The following is a 21,649-nucleotide window of genomic DNA, read 5'->3' as shown; positions in this document are numbered from 1 at the left end:
GGAAGGAGAGGAAACTGTATAAATAGATAGGCAGGGCGCTTGGAACGCCGACAAAGAGAGGGCGGTGCGAACGTTGACGTGGCCGACGTGGGTCGGCTGTTTGGGCTAAGATCCGATCGTGTGGATGAAATTGAGTGTGGTTGAAATTGGAATGGAGAAAATAATGAAGAAAAGGGACCACACTTAATTACCCCTGATGCTTTCCTTGGCTTCATTGTCTGCGGGCTTTATGTGGTCATGATTAATAAAATCGAGTCCCTCGGCTCCCGTTTTCTCGTATATATATATATATATATATATATCCTCTGCATTACGAGAGTTATGAGTCATTGCATTTTTTGCTTGCTTAGGGGGTATAAGCCATTGCTGAAAATTTTGTTCACGCTGAACAAGAATGCACGGGAGCCTAGCCCCCCATAAACAGCTTCGCTGTAAAAAAAAATTGCGGCAGACCCTTGCCTTGCTTTTGCTTTGAGTAGTTGACAAATTCGACTTCGCTCTGCCATCTGCTAGCCGCCTTGTTAGCTCAGATGGTAGAGCGGCTACCCCGGAAAGGCGGTGGTCCCGGGTTCGTGTCCCGGACCATGCAGGACGAATTTTCATTCAACTGCAAGGCTTTTCTTTCGAGGAACCCGTATGGGCTTCCTTTGTAGCAATCGCCTACGAATGGGTGGATGTCTCATTTTGCCTTAATTATTTACTTCTCTCCACCTTGCGGGTTTCTGCAGAACTATTACGGCCACTCATGTTGTACGATGGTGCGTTTGGATGATACCACTGCTTCGTGGAAGATGAGAACTGGCCTATGCATGCTGCAGTACGTGACGTAATTGAATAGTGTCACGTTTGGTAGGCCTGGTACGTATACATAGTTGATAACGCTGTTTCCTCTTGATGTGAGCCGTGATCAACCGTACTCCGGTGGAGTTTGCGTATGGTGCGGCCGCACAGGCCCCATCTTGAAAGCGATCTGCGATGGAGACAGAGTTCACCGAGCACTGATAGCTTCGTGTGCGCTTTGTTCTCGCCGCTTAGTTCACTTTGAAGCGAGCTGCAGCACGAAGGTCAATTCGCTCGTTGGGTAGGCATAGACATGCTTGCGCACTTAGAAAACAAATGCTCTTCATTGCGATGCGATATTTGCAGTGGTGCCGTGGAAATGCGTACTTGGGTACATTGGCTGTCGAGCTGCGCGGTGCATTAAACGAGCGTCAGAAAGCAAAAAAAAAATTAAAGAAAATCAACGGGCACTTATTTAGCCCTACGTGGATGAATGTGAAAGCATTGCGGCCCCGTCAGCAGAAGCGCGGCGACGTCCAGCGGCGCCGCTGGCGGAGTCACGTGATTCGAGCGGCCACGTCAACAGAAGCGCCGATACGTTGCGTGACCAACGATGTTCGTCACAAGCTGCGCACAACACAAGGTCATGGGTTCGACGCCTTAGCTTTATCTTAACTGTGACTTTATTAACTTCACCTTAATTGACATCAAAGGTCGTGGGTTCAACTCCCACCAAAGGTCGAGGGTTCGTAGCCTCAATTGAAACCAAAGGCTCGACTCCCACTAAAGATCAAAGGTTCGTAGCCTTTTTGTACCATCGTGTGGTCACGCCGACAACGCCGGATTTTCTGCCTCGTGAGCAATATAATGCTTTCGCGTTTAAAAAAAAGAAACATATTAGGAAGAGTTAGCGTTACGACAGCGTCGCTATCTCCATTCACGTCCACGGCAGATCGTATACGAGACCCCATGCGGCTGACATCAAATTAGCTGCACGATAAGCTGCAGTGGGCAGTGCGGAATGCAATCACGTGTTTGTACATTATAAAGCGAACCTTTTTCTGCCCTTTTCGTTCGAGACTGAAACGCTAAGCTAAGGTGATCCCGGAAATTCCGCTGTCGCTATTTAGAAGATCCAACAGATGTATGCGACGCAATGCCGTACAGCGGGTAACATCGCTCTTTCCGGGCGCACGTGTTTGAATACAGCTGAATTCCAATCATATACGGCGCTCCAGGCTGCAAGCAACCACACGAAGCCAACAGAAAGTGAAACCAACGAAAGCATATAGGGGAAATTAACTGTTTCTAATTTATCTTAGTGCACGATTAGTGATGATACAGGGTTAAGCCTAACGTTAAGCTAACGTTAATCAGGGTTAAGCCTGAAGCTTCACGTTCCTGACAAATGAAAGGGGAAATTATTGTAAAAAAAAAAAAAATCTTGCAGCCTCTGTGAGCGACGTGACGCGTGTAACACGACCACTCGCGCTACGGCGACGTCTGTTCGTACGCCCATAATTATTTGGTATTTGTGTGGGTGGTTCGACCCAGCATTGACAGTGCCATGACAGCCATGGCAGCATTGATAGCCATGGCGGAGGATGGGGAACATGCTTGCAACTGTAGGCATCATGTGGCCTTTTAGGAGCAGGCAAACAGGCCAATAAGCCATCGCGTGCTAAAGGCATCAATGCTATACCTGAAGTCAATATTCTCGCCATTCAATGAACGGGAAAAACCAGGGGAACCGAAAGGCCATATTTTCATTAACAACCACACACGACGGCCAGAAAAACATATTGGAGATGAGATGCTCCTCAATTGAAATGTTGTATTAAATGTGAATACGGGGTAAAACGTTAGGCAGTCAATTAGAAACTTGGCGCGCACGTTGAAGAACACTCAAACGATGAAGTCTCTCCCATGAGTGAGCGTTTCCACTGAGTGATGACAACGCAGAATCGAGGATATATAACAGCGTGACGGTCTTGTTCGCAGGAATCTGTTGTTGACCTGTCCTCTCCTTTCTCTCTTCTTTTTTTTTTCTCTATTGGAAGAACGACATAGTTGGCTGGGTCGACCTGGGCGGCTCGTATGTGGGCCCCACGCAGGACCACATCTTGCGCCTGGCCAGCGAGCTGCAGGTGGACACGTACAAGATATTCGACGACCTCAAGAGCCTGCACTTCAGCGAGGCACGTATTATACGCGCGCGTTCGTTCGTTTGTTTGTTTTATCTTCGTTGCGCGTGTTTCTTCCGTTACAGTATACCTCCCCTCCTCGCTAAGAAGCCAAGTCGTACCCGGGCAGATACAGCAGATCTGATACCTTAGAGACCGCAGTATTACGTGATTTCTGTACATTTGGAAGGGTTAGTTGCCATCAGACGTTGGAGTTTCATTTCATTCTATTTCAATCATCGATTATCCATCTACCAGTCAGTCAATAACATAGAGCTGCTCGCATCCTGCTGTAGGATGAAACTCTGCATCATGAAGAAATGAGAGGGCTAAATTGGTATTCGGACAATTCCTTGATAATTTGACACTTGTATGCGCGAGTACAGATGCACAGCTAGGCTGTTCTGTAAAAAGTATGTCATTATCACCTTGATGATGATGATGATGATGATGATGATAATAATAATAATAATAATAATAATAATAATAATAATAATAATAATAATAATAATAATAATAATAATAATAATAATAATAATAATAATAATAATGTGAAGAAATGCTATGCATTCATACACGCACAGGGCAAGGCGTACCCGTATGAATCTACGTGGGCCCACTTCGGAATCAATGATCCTCTGGCGTGGTTCGACATCAACTACGTCATGCGTAAGATGGACATCATGATGGAGCAGGTATACGTTCCCAATGTGCTTGTCATACTGCCCACGTGAAAAACAACGATGCGATAACGATTTTACTATGACTTCTATGTGAAGAAAAGAAAGGGGGGCGACTAGCTGCAAATACACTGAAAGGCCTCACCAATTACAGCCTCAGGTCAACGTTATAGACGATATTAACCTATACAAATATTGAGCGCGATAAAGATTACATGTTTTAATCATCTTTACGGAGAAAGGCTAGAGGCTCTCAACAACTGTCTGAAATGACCGTGCTTCCTATAAACCAGGTGCCTTTATGTTTTAGCGTAAAAAAATTTTTAAAAATTGCCTGTGGCAGGCAGCACAATTACATTCCTTGAACTGTATTACTCGACGAGGAGGACATTACATCCACAATAAATCGAAATGCATGAGTGATTAATTATCATAATTAGGCTGCTTAAGTCTATAGCCGATTACTTAACGGCACGTATTGCAATTTCCGAATTGTAGCTGTTTTATGCACTGAAGCACGAAAAGTAACTGGAACGCCATTGTGCTTTGTCGCACAGTTCAGGAATCAATATCCCGAAGCTGGTGTCATCCTGAAAATTCGTTCTAAGTGGATGCACCTCGCGAACTCACCGGTTACAGTTCTTAAATTACAATAAATACAGCAAAGTCATTATAGATACCAACATAGAGAAATTTTTTTTCAATTTGTCGATTACTTATTTTGACTTCTCGCGCAAGTAGTGTCCGACTTTTCGAGTACTCCAGCTCAAGGCTAGAATTGTGCTGTATGTACTGCAGGTGCCTATTAAAAAAATACGTATACCTAGTCTGAAAGTAATAGTACAAAGCCCGATGTATGTAGCGCACTCGCAGTTATCTAGAACAAAGAAAGACCTAGCACACGACTGCACTAAGGGCTGCTCCAAGGTCCAGTACATGCTGCAACTCTCAAGAGCTTGATCTGAAGTGAAGGCACTAAAATGACGGAGGACAAAGAAGAAACACACATACACACAGGGCGCCGCAGATAAGCCATTAAACATTGTTGGAAGTGGCGGCCTGTGTGTATGTGTGTTTCTTCTTTGTCCTCCGTCATTTTAGCGCCTTCACTTCAGATCATGCTTAACCAACACGCCCAACTATCCATCCTAACATCTGAAGAGCTGCCACGTAAACTTAAGACATATTCTTGAGTAGCCCTTGAGGCCGCATAGCGCGTGCCCCCAAGTAGTCCAATAATGTTTTGAACTGCAAGCATGCACTACTATAGTTACTACTTGGTATAGGTTTCTTGATCGGCAGCTTGATATTGGTATACATCAAGCGGGCCCAGGTTTTAGTGCAACCGATTAGGCATACACAGCAGACTTATATCGGCTTCGTGAACGAATAATTCATATGATTTGCCTCTGTGCAGATTCCGGCCGTGGATCCGTGGAACTGCCCACACGCGGCAGAGTGGGACGCCATGACGCTGCAGAGCTTCTTCGAGAAGGAGTCGTGGACTAAGTACGTAGTCGTGACTCAGTGCTCGCAGAACCGACGTTGCTCAGCCGGCATTTTTTATGACCCTCTCGGAGCTGCGTTTTGATCTGCGCTCAAAAGGAGCGCTGCCACTCCGCGTGCCGGAGCTATCACGACTGCATCCGTGAAAAGTAAATGTTAAGGCGTGGTTCTTTCTATAGTCACTCAGGTTATGGGTTCATACGCGTGCATTATTGGAGGAGGAGGAGGAGGAGGAGGAGGAGGAGGAGGAGGAGGAGGAGTAAACTTTATTTGTGCACAGCAGATTTGAGACCTAGGCCTCTCTACCTAAATGACGGCCTCGAGCCCTTGGGTCCTGGCGTCATCTTCGGCCTGCTGGATTGCCTTGAGTTGGTCTTCCGGTGCACAGCTGAGCAACGCGGTCTCCCGCTGCTCTCTGGTCTTATTTATTTTATTCTGTGCGGGTGGACGAGGACAAGCCCAAACCATATGTTGTAGGTCCGCCCTTTCTTGACAGAATCTGCATCTATCCGTGTAAAGGTCCGGGTAGTAGCGGTGGTAGGCCACCGGGTTCGGATATGTATCTGTTTGTAAGAGGCGCCATGCCGTCGCTTGCCGTCTACTTAGCGAGGAGTGTGCCGGGGGGAAATGGGCCCTTCCCAATTTAGAGTGTTTGGTGATCTCGTTAAAGCTGGTCATCCGGTCTCTCTCCGTTCCCAGTATTTGTTGCGTGTCATCTGCTCGGTCCGTCGGTTCTCGAGCCATGTTGTGCGCTATTTCGTTCCCGGGAAGGGAGGAGTGTGCAGGTGCCCATATAATGCGAATGTCGCGATCTTCATGAAAGTTGTTTAAAATTCTCAGTGCTGCCGGCGAGATTCTCCCTTTTGCATAGTTCTTGACGACTGTCTTGCAGTCGCTTACTACGATGTTAGCTTCCGTGGAGGCTATTGCCAGTGCTAAGGCAGCTTCCTCCGCCACCTCTGCCTTCCATGTTTTTACCGTCCTGCTAACTCTGCAGTTACCCTCTAGACTCGTAGCAACTATCGACATACTCTGTCCATTTGCGTACTCCGCCGCGTCCACATAGACCACGTCCCTGGCACTACGAAATCTTTTGTTGAGAGCTCTCGCTCTTGCGTTTCTTCAATCTTGGTGAAACTCCGGGTGCATGTTTCTGGGGCTTGGGGGTATTGATAGAGACATCCCACGGAAAATAAGGGAACATGATAGATGTTCCCTTATCCTCTTTGGGATGTCTCTCCGCACTCCGTGCTGTGCTTCGTAGGTTATTCCGATGTCATCTAAGATCTGTCTCCCCGTCAAACTCTGTGTAAGCCTTTCATACTGCGCTACTCTCTGTTCCTCAATAAGTTCGTCTAATGTGTTGTGCACGCCGAGCGCCAAGAATTTCTCGTTTGACGTATTTGCTGGAAGTCCCAAGGCTTGGTTATACGCCCTTCTAATAATGCAGTCTATATTGGCTTTCTCCGCAGCGTAGAGCTTGAGGTAAGGAACCCCATATACAATACGACTGATTAAGAATGTTTCTTTTAATCGGATGAGATTGTGCTCTTTCATGCCATAGTGCCTGTTGGATATCCGCTTTATTAGTCTGATTGTTTGTTGAACACTATTGTCAAGTAGTCTAATGGTTTCTCCGTTACGGCCGTTTTCAGATATGCGGAGTCCCAGTATTCTCAGGCTCTCCATTATTGGTATCGTGGTGCCTTCTACTGTGACTACAATACCCGGCCTTTCCCTAATGCTTTTTTCGACCCCGGCATGTGGGTCTATAGAGCAGAAGTTCTGATTTTTGCGAGAAGCATCTCAGTCCCTCGTCTCTGATGTAGTCTTCCACCGTGTTTACTACTGTTTGAAGGATCTCTTCCACATGCCCATCACTTCCACCCGCCACCCAAATGGTGATGTCGTCCGCATAGAGGCTGTGTCCGAGTCCTTCCATCTTTTCGAGTCTTGCAGGAAGACCGATCATTGCCACGTTGAATAGAAAGGGATATAGGACTGAACCCTGCGGGGTACCCCTATTGCCTAGTTTGAGCGCGTCCGATTTGGATTCTCCAATTGAAAGCTTTGCGGTACGATCTGTCAAGAAGTCTTTGATGTACGCGTATGTTTTACGTCCTACATCCAGCTTTTGGAGATTTTGTAGTGTGGCCTTGTGCGTGACGGTGTCAAAGGCCTTAGTTAGATCGAGACCTAGTATTGCCTTAGCGTCTATACTTTTCTCACCCGTATCTATGATCTGATGTTTTAGTTTAAGCATAATATCCTGCGTCGATAACTTTGGTCGAAATCCAACCTAGGTATGTGGGTAGAGTCTTCCATCATCCATGTATATCGTGAGACGTGTGAGAACCACATGTTCGATGAGTTTACCGACACAGGATGTCAGCGATATGGGCCTTAAGTTCGTCAGTTGTGGTTTCTTTCCAGGCTTTGGTATAAAAATGATTTGGGCTGATTTCCATTGACTTGGAATGCTGCCTTGCTCCCAGCAGTTATTCATGTAGTCCGTAAGAGCCCGGATGGATACATCGTCGAGGTTCCTGAGTGTTTTGTTGCTTATCCCATCAGGTCCTGGTGCAGATTTCGAGTTGAGCCTGGTAAGTTCGTATCTGACTTCTGCCTCCGTAATAGGGGTATCAAGATCAGGATTCTCGTTACCTAGGTAATCCGGAAGTAGTTCTCTATCCGCATCTCCAACGTACATTTTGTGGAGCTCTCGAAAGAGCTTTTCTTCTGTACCGTTGTAGCTGTGTATAACCTTCTGTAGACGAAAGCACAACACGATAAATTTGGTTTAAAATACATTGTATAAATGCTTCACAGGAAGTATATCATGAGAAGCCAACAAATAAAGACACAAAGGACAACATAGGGGAAATTACTTGTACTTACTAATTGAATTAAAGAAATGATAAGTTAATGGAAATGAAAGTGGATGAAAAAAAAACAATTTGTCGCAGGTGGGGAACGATCCCATATCTTCGCATTACGTGTGCAGCAACGCACGCGTAATACCCAAGATAATGGATGTGGAAATACCCATGAAAGTGGATGGGGAAACGGTGCCGACGTAGCTTAATTGGTAGAGCATCGCACGCAAAATGCGAAGGCTGCGGAATTGTTCTCCACCTTAGGCAAGTTGTTTTTTTGATCCACATTCATTGCCACTAATTTATCATTTCTTTAATTCAATTAGGGAGTACAAGTAATTTCCTCTATACTGTCCTTGGTGCCTTTGTTTGTTGGCTTCTCATATGATTAATAAAAATCGGGCCCCTCGGTTAACCCCTTTTCTTCTCGTTCTCACAGTAAGTATAGTGACATTTAGTGCTGGCGAGCGGAGAAACAAAGCCTCGATCACTCGGTGACCTCCTGCATCTGCCGCGTCCACTTTTAGAAGAACTTCAGTTTGGAGGCCTAGTTGGTGTTTACTGCATGTCATATTGACCGCAAATAGAGACGGGGACAGCGTACACTGCCCGTGTCGTTTATGTGTTCTCTTCTGTTGTCCCCGTCTTTAGTTGCAGTCAGTATGATATGCGTCCACTTTCATTAGTCAAAAGCAATCTCGGGCCGGTATAGCGTAACGGCACGTTTCACTCGATTCTGTTCCTATTCCCTATAATCCACCACAAATGAACGACGGTCGGCCGATCCCGGTGATAATGTATTCACGCAGTGCCGCTTGCGAAACTCGTCGGAGCGTAAAAAAGGAAAAGAATTGGAGTAGGACCGTTACGGTTATTCCGGCCTATATATAGACACGGTGACATTTCATTTCTCCTCCTGCATTTGTATTTATTCTATACCACTCAGTACCCACTCTCTTCTTTTTAATCCTTTTTAATCATAATTGTTTCTAACGACAGCAAATACAACAACGAACGGCGTGACGAAACCGACATTTCTGTGCCGTGACGCGCTGATTTCCTTCCCATTCTCTTCAGAAGTGCGCTTCAGAAGCGTGACGACGGGTTCAGGCACAGGAAACGACGCGTGTGGACGCTGGCGCACGTTTTAAGCGATAGGTACAGGGCAGACGAAAGAAATGCCGGTCTGCGTACAAATGTCGGCGCGTCACTCGTATACCTGTTGGCCTGCAAAGCCCGCACTCGTGCACAGGGGCTGCCGCGACTACCTGAGCGCCCTGGCGCAGGTAAATCTGTCTAGCGAGCCGAGCCAGGTGTCTCTGCTGTGGGCGTTGTGGTACACCAAGTGTTGCGGAGGGAACCGCAGGATGTGCTGCATCTTCAATGGCGCGCAGGTAAGCCGCTTCATCTCCCCATTCTACAGTGACGAAGCCTTCGCGCAGGAGGACGGACGCTGCTAGCGACTATATATGAGCCTCGAGTCGGCATACTGTGTTGAGGTTTCGTGATGTTTCCAAGAGAAACTCGCTGAACCGACGGGTCATGCTGCACTGTCGGTCATTCCAATTAATGTGGAGTATGCCTTTGTGAAGGTAACTCCAAACCAAAGGCGACAGAGAAGCGTAGCTTCACGTCGAGGAAGTCCGAATGGAGGTCGGAGTTGCAGTGAGGAGTTTAATCGATGCAGTAGTGTAAGTCTTAAGTTTGGCGAGTTCCACTTGGTCAGTGAGACACTGCGTGCCAGGTGTCGAAGCTGCCTTGCGGCGTCTGTCCTCAAAAGCGGAATTGGAACGCTGTGCTCTTCTTGATGTTTTACTGTAGTTGTACCTTACCCGCCTACAAAATTTGTCCAACCCGTTTCAGGAACCCCTTAACAACCACGCATTTCTCGAGCAGGCTTCTGTCATTCTAAATGAGAAACGCGTATACTCTTTAGTGAGCGGCAACCAAGATCACAGGCATCACAAGAACCTCGATTCCCGTCGTAGCAGACTTGAAAGAATGCGGGGCGCACAGTCAACGGTCGAGGGAACGTAGACGTAAGTCGTGAAGTCACTCGAGCTCCACTGTGTTAAAGTTTAAGCTCACGAGCGCAGTCTGCGTACAACCTACTTCGAGCGTTTGTTCTCGGGATTGGGATGGAGGCATAGTTCATAGCACTATCGTCAGTTGCATCCGCATGGTCATCACCACTGATGCCGCTATTACATGGTATATCCGTTGAAAAGTCATATCACGGGCTTTTTTTATTGCTCAGCGGTTAGACAAGTTTATCATGGCATCTGCGGCGTAACGAAGCCCGCGAGGATACCCTGAGGTCGCAGAAAGTGTCCCGCGTGTTCTGGGGATTACATGCATAGAGTGATGAGTTCAAGGGATGTGCTCAAGGCAGCAAGCTCCGCAGCTGTTCGATGAGGTATATAGCATGGGACAGGTATAGAGCCTCATGATGACAGGCGTTGCAGGCATTCTGTACATACAGACTGCCCTGGCTTCTATGCACAATGCTGCTGTGGAAGTATACATACGGACCCTTTCGACGCTTGTAATCCTACTGACGCTGCGTTGGAACACTCGTCATTTATTTATTACGCGTACCACGCAGTTTCTTTCACGCGTCATTCTAACGCATACCCACAGGAAATAACTTTTGTTGCACGCAGGAAAGGAAATTCGAAAACGGCTCCATGACAGTGTGCGAAAGGCTCCTGCAGCTGCTAGAAGGTATACACCTGCTCCCGTATTGCTTTTCCACTGCGCAGATGCGCCAAGTGCGCAGTTTTTTGTCACAGCAACTGGATACTGAAAATAAAATAAAGATAATAGCGTAGCACAGCTGTGCAGTGCGGGCGCCGACTCGCCGTTGATGTTGTATGAAGCGACATGGAACGCTGTATAGTGTATGTGTGTGCGTGTGTGACTTTGTGCTGTTAAGCTGTGTTAAGCTGTGTTCAGCTGTGTTTATCACTGTGTATACCATAATCATCACCAAGCACCTGGAGTTTCATGTCAGGCTAACATCTCAAGCATATCATTAAAGCTTATATCTTTCTCTCTTTCTCCCTCTGGAACACTCGAAAACGCCTCGCGGTAAAGTGGCGGCCTGGTGTCGTTACCGCATGGTTTTTGGGTCGAACTCAAGGCGGAAAGCTTTCCATTCGTTAGTCCTGATGTCTGTAACTGCACCTCAACAACATGCGACTGTCTACGTCGAGCAACTTGATTTAGTTCACTGCCGATTTGTGCACGGATTCCGGAAGTCTAACTGAATCATGGTAACTGTAGTTTGATCTCACACGCTAAATGTGGTTAACAGAGCGTTATTGAGGCGTCCCATGTAGCGGTGAAATAACAGCTACCACTTTTTGTGTCGCCGATTGCCTACAGGTAAAGTCGTTTTCGACGCCCAAGTATGCGACCTTCAGCAGGACGAGAATGGGGTCGTCGTAGGCACCATCGACGGCAGGGAGTTCCAGGCAAGTATAGCAGCAATCGACGAAAGACGGCATTCTCACTGTATTGAGAACACCCTTTTACTTATGCGAATTTTAAGTTAGCTTGGAGCCGTGGGTACATCTTAAGGCCATACATGTCAGGAGAGTTTACCGTTGGTCTAGTTGGTGCGTGATTTCGAAACGTAAAGCAGGGCCAGGAAACGAGCATCTGAGTGTCTCATTTGTGTGGCTCACTTTGTTGCCCTGTCTCCTAGCACTGTTTTAAATGTCTAGACCACGCGCGTTATCATGCACCTGGAACCCTGCTCACATGTCAACATGAAACAATCATTCCAAAGAAAGATTTTCAATCCGACCTCTGCGCAACCCTCCCCCCCCCCGCCCCCCGCCGTATGCCTTCACAGAAAATCCTATGAAGAATTCAACAAATGACAAAATTTTAGATATGATCGATTTGGAGCTGTTCTATTTTTATTTTTAGGACGTGTTACTCACGCAGTGATGTGGCGACTCGCTGTCTACCGCTATGCAGGCCGACAATCTAGAATCTCTGTGTACCGCAGGCTGACCACGTGATCATGGCGATCCCGTTGCCCATTCAGCTGAAAGTGCACTACGAACCGCCACTGCCGTCGCTGCGCAACCAGCTCATACAACGTACGCCGGTCGGCTCGGCGTACAAAATGAACATCTACTATGCCAAGCCCTTCTGGAGACAAATAGGTATGCGCACGTCGAGACACGCCACTACGCCTTGCTTGAGCGCCAGCTACGTTTTATTTCAAAGCAAAACGTCATTACTATTGAATGCACGAATGGCAGACATGTTGCGCACTCAGCAGCATTTCAGAGACGGGGTAATTTAATAACCAGCAGCTCTCAAATTTATCTTACTGCACATCGCATCAGCCGGAAATGTCTTTACTCATTCAATGGGTCGCTCGACAACCAGCTGGCTTCATGGAGGTTTAATGCAAAATGAACTGGAAAACAGGACTAACTTTAGCATGGCGCATTCTTTGAAGCACTTCATGCCATTAAATACAATGTGACACTGTCTGCTCCTAGTCTCTACAAGAGGTTTCGTGTTACTTTTGTCTCAAACAGTGTTACGGTCGCTTGATGTGTATAGTTCGCATCATACTGTGAACAGCCCGAAAGACAGGGACTAGTGAGTAGACGACACAGTATCACTATAGCTTAATACTACGTACCGAGCTTCGTGCGAGTGGCTGCACAAGCTACACGACACCTATAGTGACACGGGGATGTACGCAAAGCATAACTAAAAGCCTATCTCTTGAACGAGGCCGCAGATAATACCTGTACTGTCTGCGCTGAATTTGACAGGTTACGGTGGAACGGTGTCCTGCTGCGACGACGAACTGACTTTCACCAACAGCACGGACGACTGCAGGCCTGGATTGTCGCTGGCGGCTCTTACGATGTAAAGCCAATTCTTTTTTTTTAATACGGTGACAAGTTAAACTTGGTGTTTTCAGTAGTTCGTTAAGCCTCTTGTCTGATTCCTCTTGTGTGTCATACGTGCCACCTGGATCTGTAATCACATAAAACTTTTCATTCGGTAGCAAGTTAGTGTTTGCACTGGTTCACGTCCTCTCGTCTGAAACCTTTTGAGCGTCATATGTTTAATCACGCAAAAAATAAAAAGCTAGAAAAAGGCGAGAAAGGACGCAAAGGTATCAGCCAAAATTTTGGAGGAAACGTCTCCAGCAATCTCCAACTGACTGCAAGGAGCGCAGCGCATATCACTGTGACAATACGTCAGCTGTGTATGCTGAAAACGAAGAGCACATGTACTATCTTTGTCACATAAGGTACGCTATGTATACATCATCATGTTATTGCTTTCTTTTCGCTATTTATTCGTTAATTATTTGTCTACGCTGGCAGATTCGCCATTGGTGACAAGGCCTTGAGACTACAGGCGTTACCGAAGCACGTCAGGCCCAAAGTCATAGCCGCGGATTTGGCGAGAGCCTTCGAACACGAAGCGGCCTACAACGTAAGTTGCGTTCGTTAACACATTGCGAAATCATCTTTTCTTTTTTTTTCCGGATGAGTGGTATTCGGTTTCAGCACAATGATGGCTGCATAGTGGGTCGGAGCTTTGTGCTACCTCTGTGAGCCTAAAGCGAAAAGACGTGTAGCGTAGGCTTGTGTTTCGTCGTGACTTCGTATATAGCCCTGTCATGCCGCAAATAAAATGCAGTGTGTATGTCGCAGTTACATTACACACGGCGAAGCTGTTACTACATTGTGATTCAAATTACCCTAATCTTCGAGCACGGACACAGCCCGCGCAACACAGCCTATCTACAACGACACTAGCGAAACTGGAAATTCTATTCTTGTATACCTGTTATCGTCTTGTCTGGAGCAACCTCAATATACTAGCTTAAAATAATTTAGGTATGCATCAGCGTAATATAATATAAAGCGCAAGAATACTACCATTTTTACGCGCTCATTCGTGGCACGTAGTGATGGCAAGACACCGCATCACTTAGTGACAAGTACATTAATTAAGTACAATGATGCGTGAACCTATTGCACAAGCTTCGGGAAACGATATTGACACGTGTACTTATCTTTATCGGGCGACCACGTTTCGCCGCCTAACAAATGTTATCGCACAGTGCGGGACGCGCCCGCATGTATCCGAAGTTTCTGGAAAGTTATCGATGCTTCTATTCGCTGTCTGTTGTCGCCGAACCTTATGTTATCTGATTTCATCGCCTGACGCGAATGGTGTAGAACTTTGTGGAAGGCACGCGGGTCCCAACGATTAGTCTGGAATATTCGACCATTGATGTGTAAAAGCCGACGCGCACCCGTTGATCAGATTTTCGACGATCGCCGACCGTGTTCGCCGCTATCGTTGTGCTATAAGTGCAGCCTGTCTTGTGGGCACAGGTTCGCCCAATAAAAGTTAGTTTTGTCGTTCACAGTATTGCTGCTGTGTACTTCAACGTCACCACCACGTGGCAATATCACAAAATTTACTCTGCGAAATATTTTAGAATATCGCTTTAAGGCTTACACGACAAGAAGAAATACTGTGTTAAGCGTTAAGCTATATATGACGATCACATTGTTTCTTACTCATTCACGGAGTGCACAGCGGTCACGGTCTTGTTAATTAGCTGCATCAAATAATGTGCCAGATCGCACAACGTGCTTATGTGTATCCCGCTCATATAATTTCACTACTTAATACCACTAGATTTAGTGTTCTTCCAGAATATAGTGTAATTCTAGGATATAGTGTAATACACTATATCCAACAGGCGTGCTCATCTGATCGTTAAACACTTAATTTTCTCAACGTTAGTCTTTATCACGCAATGTAGCTGACCGTTACAAGCAATGAAGAACTATAGCTAGAGTCCTAAGTGTCATTGTGTATTGGGAAAAGTGTGAGGGTTTCCATACGAGACTGAGAACAATTTTTGTTGAGGATGGCGTGGCAGAATTTCTGCAGGGAGCGAGATTTGTGACGTCCTTCTCTTCCTTCTTTTCTCCCTCTCTCCCTTACGCATTTCTCTGCAGCCTGTGCACTTCGAAGAGAAGAACTGGCTCGAGGAGCAGTACTCGGGCGGCTGTTACGTGTCCACGTTCCCGACAGGAGTCATGAGTAAATATGGAAAGTAAGAATGCTTCTATTTAGCTTTACAGCGCGGCTCTTGGGCGCCCGTTCCTGCATTTGGAGTCGGCACGCCTCGTCCTCCCTCGGCGTGACCGAGCGAACGAGCACCGCGAACGATGAAAGAGCGAACGCGGAGCGCAGCGGAGGATGAAAGACGGCGATAGAAAAGAGAGCGCGAGGAGGAAAGCGAAGGAGGAGGGCGCAGCGAAAGCACGAGAAGGAAATCGGAGGAAGCCACCTTGAAACATCACCGGATGACGCTCACGTCCGCGCATCCGCGGCAATGGCAGCACCGGCCTGCGGGGGAAGGAAAAAAAAGAACCAAAAAGCTCACCTTCGCGCATAGCTTTCGCCGCAAGCGTTTCCCGGAGAAGATTACGGCTGCATAAACTGCAGTTGCCGGGAAGCGGTAATATTGTGGCCGGTCTATGTATAGCGCCGCGCGTCGCGGCTTCGCCAGTCGGTGCGTTGATCGGTGCGATGCCTCAATATATCGCGAAACGAAACCCATATAGAGCTGCGCTCAAATTTCGCGTTTGGGAGTATATACTAATCGTCGGCGAATCCTTTATTACTTTTTTTCTCACTGTGTCTGTTCTTTGAGATTTTCTGCGGCTCCCTTTGTTTCCTTTCTTTTTAATTATTGACACGACACAAACGAGATACAGCACAAATGCTGCACCGCCCGCGACTCGATCCGTTAATGGGCGAGGAGGGCATCACGGCACCCTATAGCGCCGGCTACACCTTGTCTCATGAAGCGACAGTGTTTGAACTTTCTATTTACACTCCTATGCACCGTAAAATAATTTACACCCTTAAGAGTGAAAAGGGTGTAAATGTGTCCAACTCACACCCTTAGGGTGTTATTTATATAATGGACACCCTAAGGGTGTGAGTTATAGACACATTTACACCCTTTCTCACTTTTTCGGGTGTAAATTATTTTACAGTGTGATGGCTGTTCCAGGTTACTGAAGGTGGAAAGCTGGGCTATAGTTGCTGTGGTTCCGTTGGTACATGACAGCGCGACAGATGAAACACAGGAAACCACAGGACGAGCGCTCGTCCCGTGTTTTTTTTTTCTTTTCTGTTTCGTCTGTCGCGCTGTCATTTACCAGTGTTCCAGTTCTCATGCACCGAGGTGCAAAAAAGAAATTAAAGAGAAAATACGGATAATTCTACATGAATAAGACGAAGCTTGTGTTGTTGAGAGCCTTGTTTTGAAGCCACCAGGAATTTTTAGTCCCTGACATACAATTATTTATGTGAAAGTAATTACCTGAGTGTTTAATTGTTGTTATAACTGTCAAGATGTCAATTAGGCGGTTGTATAGAATCGTACGACACGTCAAAAGTTCGGGGCCCCTTGCCCCAGCCTGGAAAATGAAAACTGCATACGCCTACGCCGGAAACACTTAATTTTAGTGCGCCTTGCGGTTCTGTACAACCACTTAATTGACATCTTGACAATTAGAACAACAATGAAAAAGTTACATATTTTCTCTTAATTAAATAATTGAATATCAGAGACTAAAAAAAAAACCTGGCAGTTTCTCAATAATAATACTCACAACATGCACTTGTTCTTATTCGCGCAGAGTAATCCGGGGTGCATGATAGCTGGGATCGATGCCAAGCATATAACTCTAATACTCTGCACATGTAACATGCATACATTGCACATATCTATCTACTATAACATACTGTGCATACTGCATTGACGTGTACTCTTTCTCGACTAACAATCGACCGACACTCAACATTCACTCACCAATGTTTCATTCAGGTATACATACAGTCACCCCCAACGTATCTATAAATGTTATTCACGCCTGTCTCTATCCATATCCTTCGGCAATCACTCCCTGCACCCCGTGGCTACGGAATGAGGGTCAGTGACTTGAATGTGGACGAACTAAGCCGCGAATCGGTGCACCTGAGCGACCACGACTCCGCGCAGGACCCTTCGGGAGCCGTTCGGCAGGGTGTACTTCGCGGGCACGGAGACGGCGACCGCGTGGCCTGGCTACATGAACGGCGCTGTGCAGGCTGGAGAGAGGGCTGCCCGGGAGGTGCGTAATGTGCTGACTTTGTAGGCCACATGCAACGTTCGCACCGGCTGCGAGAATATCGCAGAAACGTTGAGCGTGTTGGCTGCCGAATTTCTTATTCAGATCAAATATTCGAAAAATTGCGGGCGTCGAATATGGAATCGCAAATGGCAATAGTTTTCTGCTCCTAGATGTAGAAAATGAAACACGAACCTAAGCAGTACAAAAAGAAAGTCCCATTATAGGCACTGCATCTTCAATAGAGGAGGGACGGTATGTGCTCGGACGATCACTTTCGGGGATACTTCCTCTTTTGCCAGATTCCGCATGACTAGCACCGTTGCCGGTATTTTCGGGTGATCATTTTTAGAGATAGTTTCACTTTCGCGTGACTCGATCGGCACTGCAGATGAGTCGAAACATAAGCAATATGCGGCGGATAGCGCTCTTCACAAATGTGCAAAGATGGTGAGCTTGGCACAGCGCCAGAGACGCTGTTGGCCGTATAGACCCTTTTCACTGCGATTCCGTAAGCGCCGTTACGTTTGATCACGTGGTGAAGCGTCCTCCGCTGGCCTCCGAATCGCATCCGTGTTTACATGACGCCGGTGCGGCTCGGCAAACCTGTTTCGGCGATTGTCGTGGACGATAACTGGGCGTCCAATCGCTAGCAGGTGTGCTCAATTGCGGTAGATTTGTGCTTGCCGCGCACAATGCGTGGAACTTGTATGGTGTGTACTTTTTAATAACTCGTAGCAAAAACGTATTATCGCTAGTCACTAGCTTACTCTGTGGACCGTTCGCGAAACGTTCAGCTTCCAACATTCGTGTGCTGTCCGTATAGACCATCCGCCATGCTTCGGCGCATTGATTCAAGAATGTGCCCATTTACTTATTCTTGATACGTGGGCGATATAGTGGGCGTAAGTTTGAGTGTGAGTTTTGGTATCTGTGCATGTCTGTAGATAACGTGTGAGGAACTTTCTACGCCGGAAAGCGGCGCTACTCCTTTATCACTGTGTAACGAGCGGTACTCACATTTGCCGAAGTTCCGGGGTTAAAGTCCTTTATTCGGAGCTTAGCGATGCAACATTGGCAGACGAGTGATTTTTTTTATCCTCGGGGATAGCCAAGCATTGTGACGGGCCGGCACCATAGGCAGTCCTTGTGTATAGCAGTGGTCCGTGAACTTGGTCACACAGGTTCATTCCATTCCGTACAATATTCCCTATTTTTCCAGCCGATTGACTACTGCAGATGTCTTCCCTCTACCGTTCCACGTTTTGCAGCATGAACGCAGCACAGTGTGTTAGCAATCACCCAGTTTCATTTCCGACACCTGATGGGACAGTAGCAGGGCAGAAGCGGCAATGTTTTCGCATTCCTTTGGTTTCGCTTGAGGCAACGTGAGGCCCGCAGCGGAAAGCTCCATCTCGTTTCTCTATATAGCAAGCTACTCCGCAAAAAGGGTGTCCGGTTCCGAGTCACGCGAAATCTCGCGAGTGTTAAATAATCCCGGAAGGTGATCGCACGATAATGACCGCGCAGAAGAATCGGCGCCAGCGGGCGACAGCATTCCTAGCAATGTGCCAAAGCACCGTGCTTGGAAAGCTGTTAGCAATGCTCTCTAATTGTAGACGTCTGGCGCTAGTCACGCAAAATCTCTGCGAGGATGACCTTCCGATAATAACATTTCAAATTGACAAAAAGTCATCAGTTCCCGGCTGGCTTACGACGGTCACTTGAAAGCTCTCGTGAGGCATGTATTGCCTGAGATGAAGAAAGGTGCAGGCTTCAGGTGCGCAAACTTGTATGCTTCAGCAGTGTAAGAAGATGCTGTGCAGAGTAGTTTGATAGTCTCTGAAACGTTTTACGAGCCTCACAAAATTTCAAACAATGATACTTGCCTTATCCGCCAGGGGCGGAGGAGTTGGTCTCCTGCGTTCAGAAGTCGCAATGGAGACTTGGTGAACTAATAGAGATTGTATGAAGGATGACGGAAGGGGACATGACATAGTGCCATGTGTTTTTGACCTTTCCTGTGTCGTGTCTTGATATGTTTAAGCCGTTTATTTAAGGAAAAGAAATAAAGCATATGCACGGCCTTCCTGTTGGCTGGCTCACGTTGGGAAGAAAATAACACTTTATATTTAGGATTGCTGGGTCGACAGTATCACCAACTGAATAAATAAAATAAACTACGCATCTATATACAGTTTCCCGTTCGAGGTATATTTCGGCCGTTTTACGCTGCCGTTACGTCATCTGCTTTTCCTTTTCCTTCTTTCTTTTTTTTTTTTTGTCGTCACAACCAGGTCCTTTATGCGATGAAAATTATACGGAAGGACCAGATCTGGGTGGAAGAACCAGAATTCAAGGTATGTACGTACGTTATAGCAGTTATGAAACGACAGTAGAGGTACGCGGTTCTTAAACTATATCAAGGGGCTTAACACGGTCATGACAGGGTATGGGGTCAAAATATGCTCTGCGGGATCAGGTAAATATCCCTTCGTTTCTACGTGAACTTGACGAGGGTGGGTCGAGTGAAAACTCGGAAGTCAAGCTGACCCAGCCTGACCCGACCGCCTTTATATGCATTTCGCCTAAAGTGTACTACATCAGTACAATATATTATTACTTTAGTATATACATACATATACATGAGTATATAGTTGTATAGTACAGGTATAATATCTTATATTAGTACCGTAGTGAACTGTATTAATCTTGCTAAACGGCTTGGGCGAGTCAACCCGGCTCTCGCGGGCGGGTTGGTCGAACTCTCCTCTACGCTCGCTCAGACAGACCCGCTAGCGTTTACATGAACCCGGATGCCGGTTTTCGTCCCGACAAGACGACTCGACCAGCCTTTGTCGGGTTGATGTAAGCGTAACCATAGATGCCGAGTCGGGCTGATCGAGTCGAGACGATCTTTAATTGGCTCTGCCCGTTAGCGTCGTGCTCATAAACATTACGGCAGCTGTTCGAAGTAGTCCTGTACTTGCGTCAACTGGACGAACGAATGATGGGAAATCATGACTGACTCGTGTCATCGGTCGTTCATTCTTAGTAAAGTCGCGAACAACACCTCTCTCTTCCCCTACCCACTTCCTGCTTCAATTTTTCCCTGTGTAAGGGACCCTTTAACAAAGTTCCAGGCTGGCTTTCCTGCAATGTAAACATTGCCCAAAATGTCGGCTCACGCGTCCATATAAAAGTTCTGACTAACGCATGGCTAGTACGCTGTTCTTGCTTTCGTGCATTTTTTTCCATCATACATAATGCATAAAACCAATAGCTGTTCTCCGGCTGCTCAGTACTTGTAATTTTAGCAATGTTGCTTACCGCCACATTTGGGGCAACTTCACAATGTGGGAAAGGCAGCCTGCCGCTGTATCGTCGGGGCATCAAAGGAAGCTGCAAAGGATTCCCTCTGGACATGTCGTTATCGCAACAGACGCTGAAGTCGACAAACTGGCTACAGGTGAATTGTGCTCCTGTCATAGTAACTCTATTCACGAGGGTTGATTTTAAAATTATAACAAAACAATAAGGTAAGCCTATATGTTTCTCGATGTGATGCTAATTATATGAAGTGTTTTGTATAAAGTTGTTCCCCAGCTGCAATTTCCGATCTCTGCTGGTACTGGCCATGACACAGACTGCCTGATCCATCGTGTCAGGTTGCAAGGAAGTATAGAGGCAGTTTTTACGTATTTGTCGTTTGTTTATGCCTCGTTACACGTGCGGACACTCGTGGAAGAACGGATACACGTTCTCATATGATGTTCTATGTCTTGAACAGCAAAGATACGCTTTGAGGTTGTGGGTCTCATTCGTGCTCTTTGGACAAAGGAACCACAGCACAGTGGTGCCAAGCAGTCGAAAGGGCACTTATTGCACCTTTTATACACCAATCTAGCCAGCCGAATTACTACATTAGTATAACATGCCGCTGGGCGCGCGATAAATCGAGGAAGTCCAACTCAACGCGATAGGACACCTATCGAATATGTTCGTCCCATGACAGACACCAACGCCTAATCGTTCACATGTACGTTCACGCGAATGGGGGCGCGTTCGAAAGATTATGTTCGTCCATCCCGGTGCCCCGCTCCGAAGCCTCTCTCGAGACGGCACCGCAGATCCGTGCAGACAAGAAACCGTTGTCAGATATAGGACCGCGACAAGTGCTCGTGCTCCGCGGACCCCAAGCAAAAGAGAAAGCGGTGTTTGGGTCCCACCGATGGCATCGGTTGTTGGGAACTCGGCGCTGACGCCCGTGGTTGTACCTGGGTCGCAAGCCCCAAGGGTAGCGTTGGCCTGGCGGCCTGGGGTACAACTGGAAGCATCCGAAGGTCCCGGCAAAGCATGAGTCGACTGGTAACAACAAAACAACTTGTTTATTTTAACATCGCAAAGAGTTGGCGGTCAGGTTGACC

General features: G+C 46.9%; 1 protein-coding gene across 3 annotated transcripts in view; it reads left to right on the top strand.

Moving 5' to 3' along the window:
* The window catches only part of LOC142572464 (amine oxidase [flavin-containing] A-like), an 82,271-nt gene that overhangs the window by 45,238 nt on the left and 15,384 nt on the right, over nt 1-21,649 (top strand). For 2 of the 3 annotated variants that reach the window (XM_075681600.1, XM_075681599.1), the window contains 12 exons: nt 2,841-2,978; nt 3,548-3,658; nt 5,061-5,152; nt 9,278-9,419; nt 10,689-10,749; nt 11,413-11,501; nt 12,044-12,203; nt 12,831-12,927; nt 13,395-13,506; nt 15,054-15,151; nt 17,114-17,225; nt 19,520-19,582. In XM_075681600.1, coding sequence (XP_075537715.1) covers nt 2,841-2,978; nt 3,548-3,658; nt 5,061-5,152; nt 9,278-9,419; nt 10,689-10,749; nt 11,413-11,501; nt 12,044-12,203; nt 12,831-12,927; nt 13,395-13,506; nt 15,054-15,151; nt 17,114-17,225; nt 19,520-19,582 — 1,275 coding nt within the window. The remainder of the gene's footprint in view (nt 1-2,840; nt 2,979-3,547; nt 3,659-5,060; nt 5,153-9,277; nt 9,420-10,688; nt 10,750-11,412; nt 11,502-12,043; nt 12,204-12,830; nt 12,928-13,394; nt 13,507-15,053; nt 15,152-17,113; nt 17,226-19,519; nt 19,583-21,649) is intronic. The other variant, XM_075681601.1, reaches the window with a different exon arrangement.

The sequence above is a fragment of the Dermacentor variabilis genome, chromosome 2 (genome assembly GCF_050947875.1).
Source record: "Dermacentor variabilis isolate Ectoservices chromosome 2, ASM5094787v1, whole genome shotgun sequence".
Classification (NCBI taxonomy): Eukaryota; Metazoa; Arthropoda; class Arachnida; order Ixodida; family Ixodidae; genus Dermacentor; species Dermacentor variabilis.
Note: the sequence above shows the minus strand (reverse complement) of the source record. Positions and strands in the feature narration are given on the sequence as shown.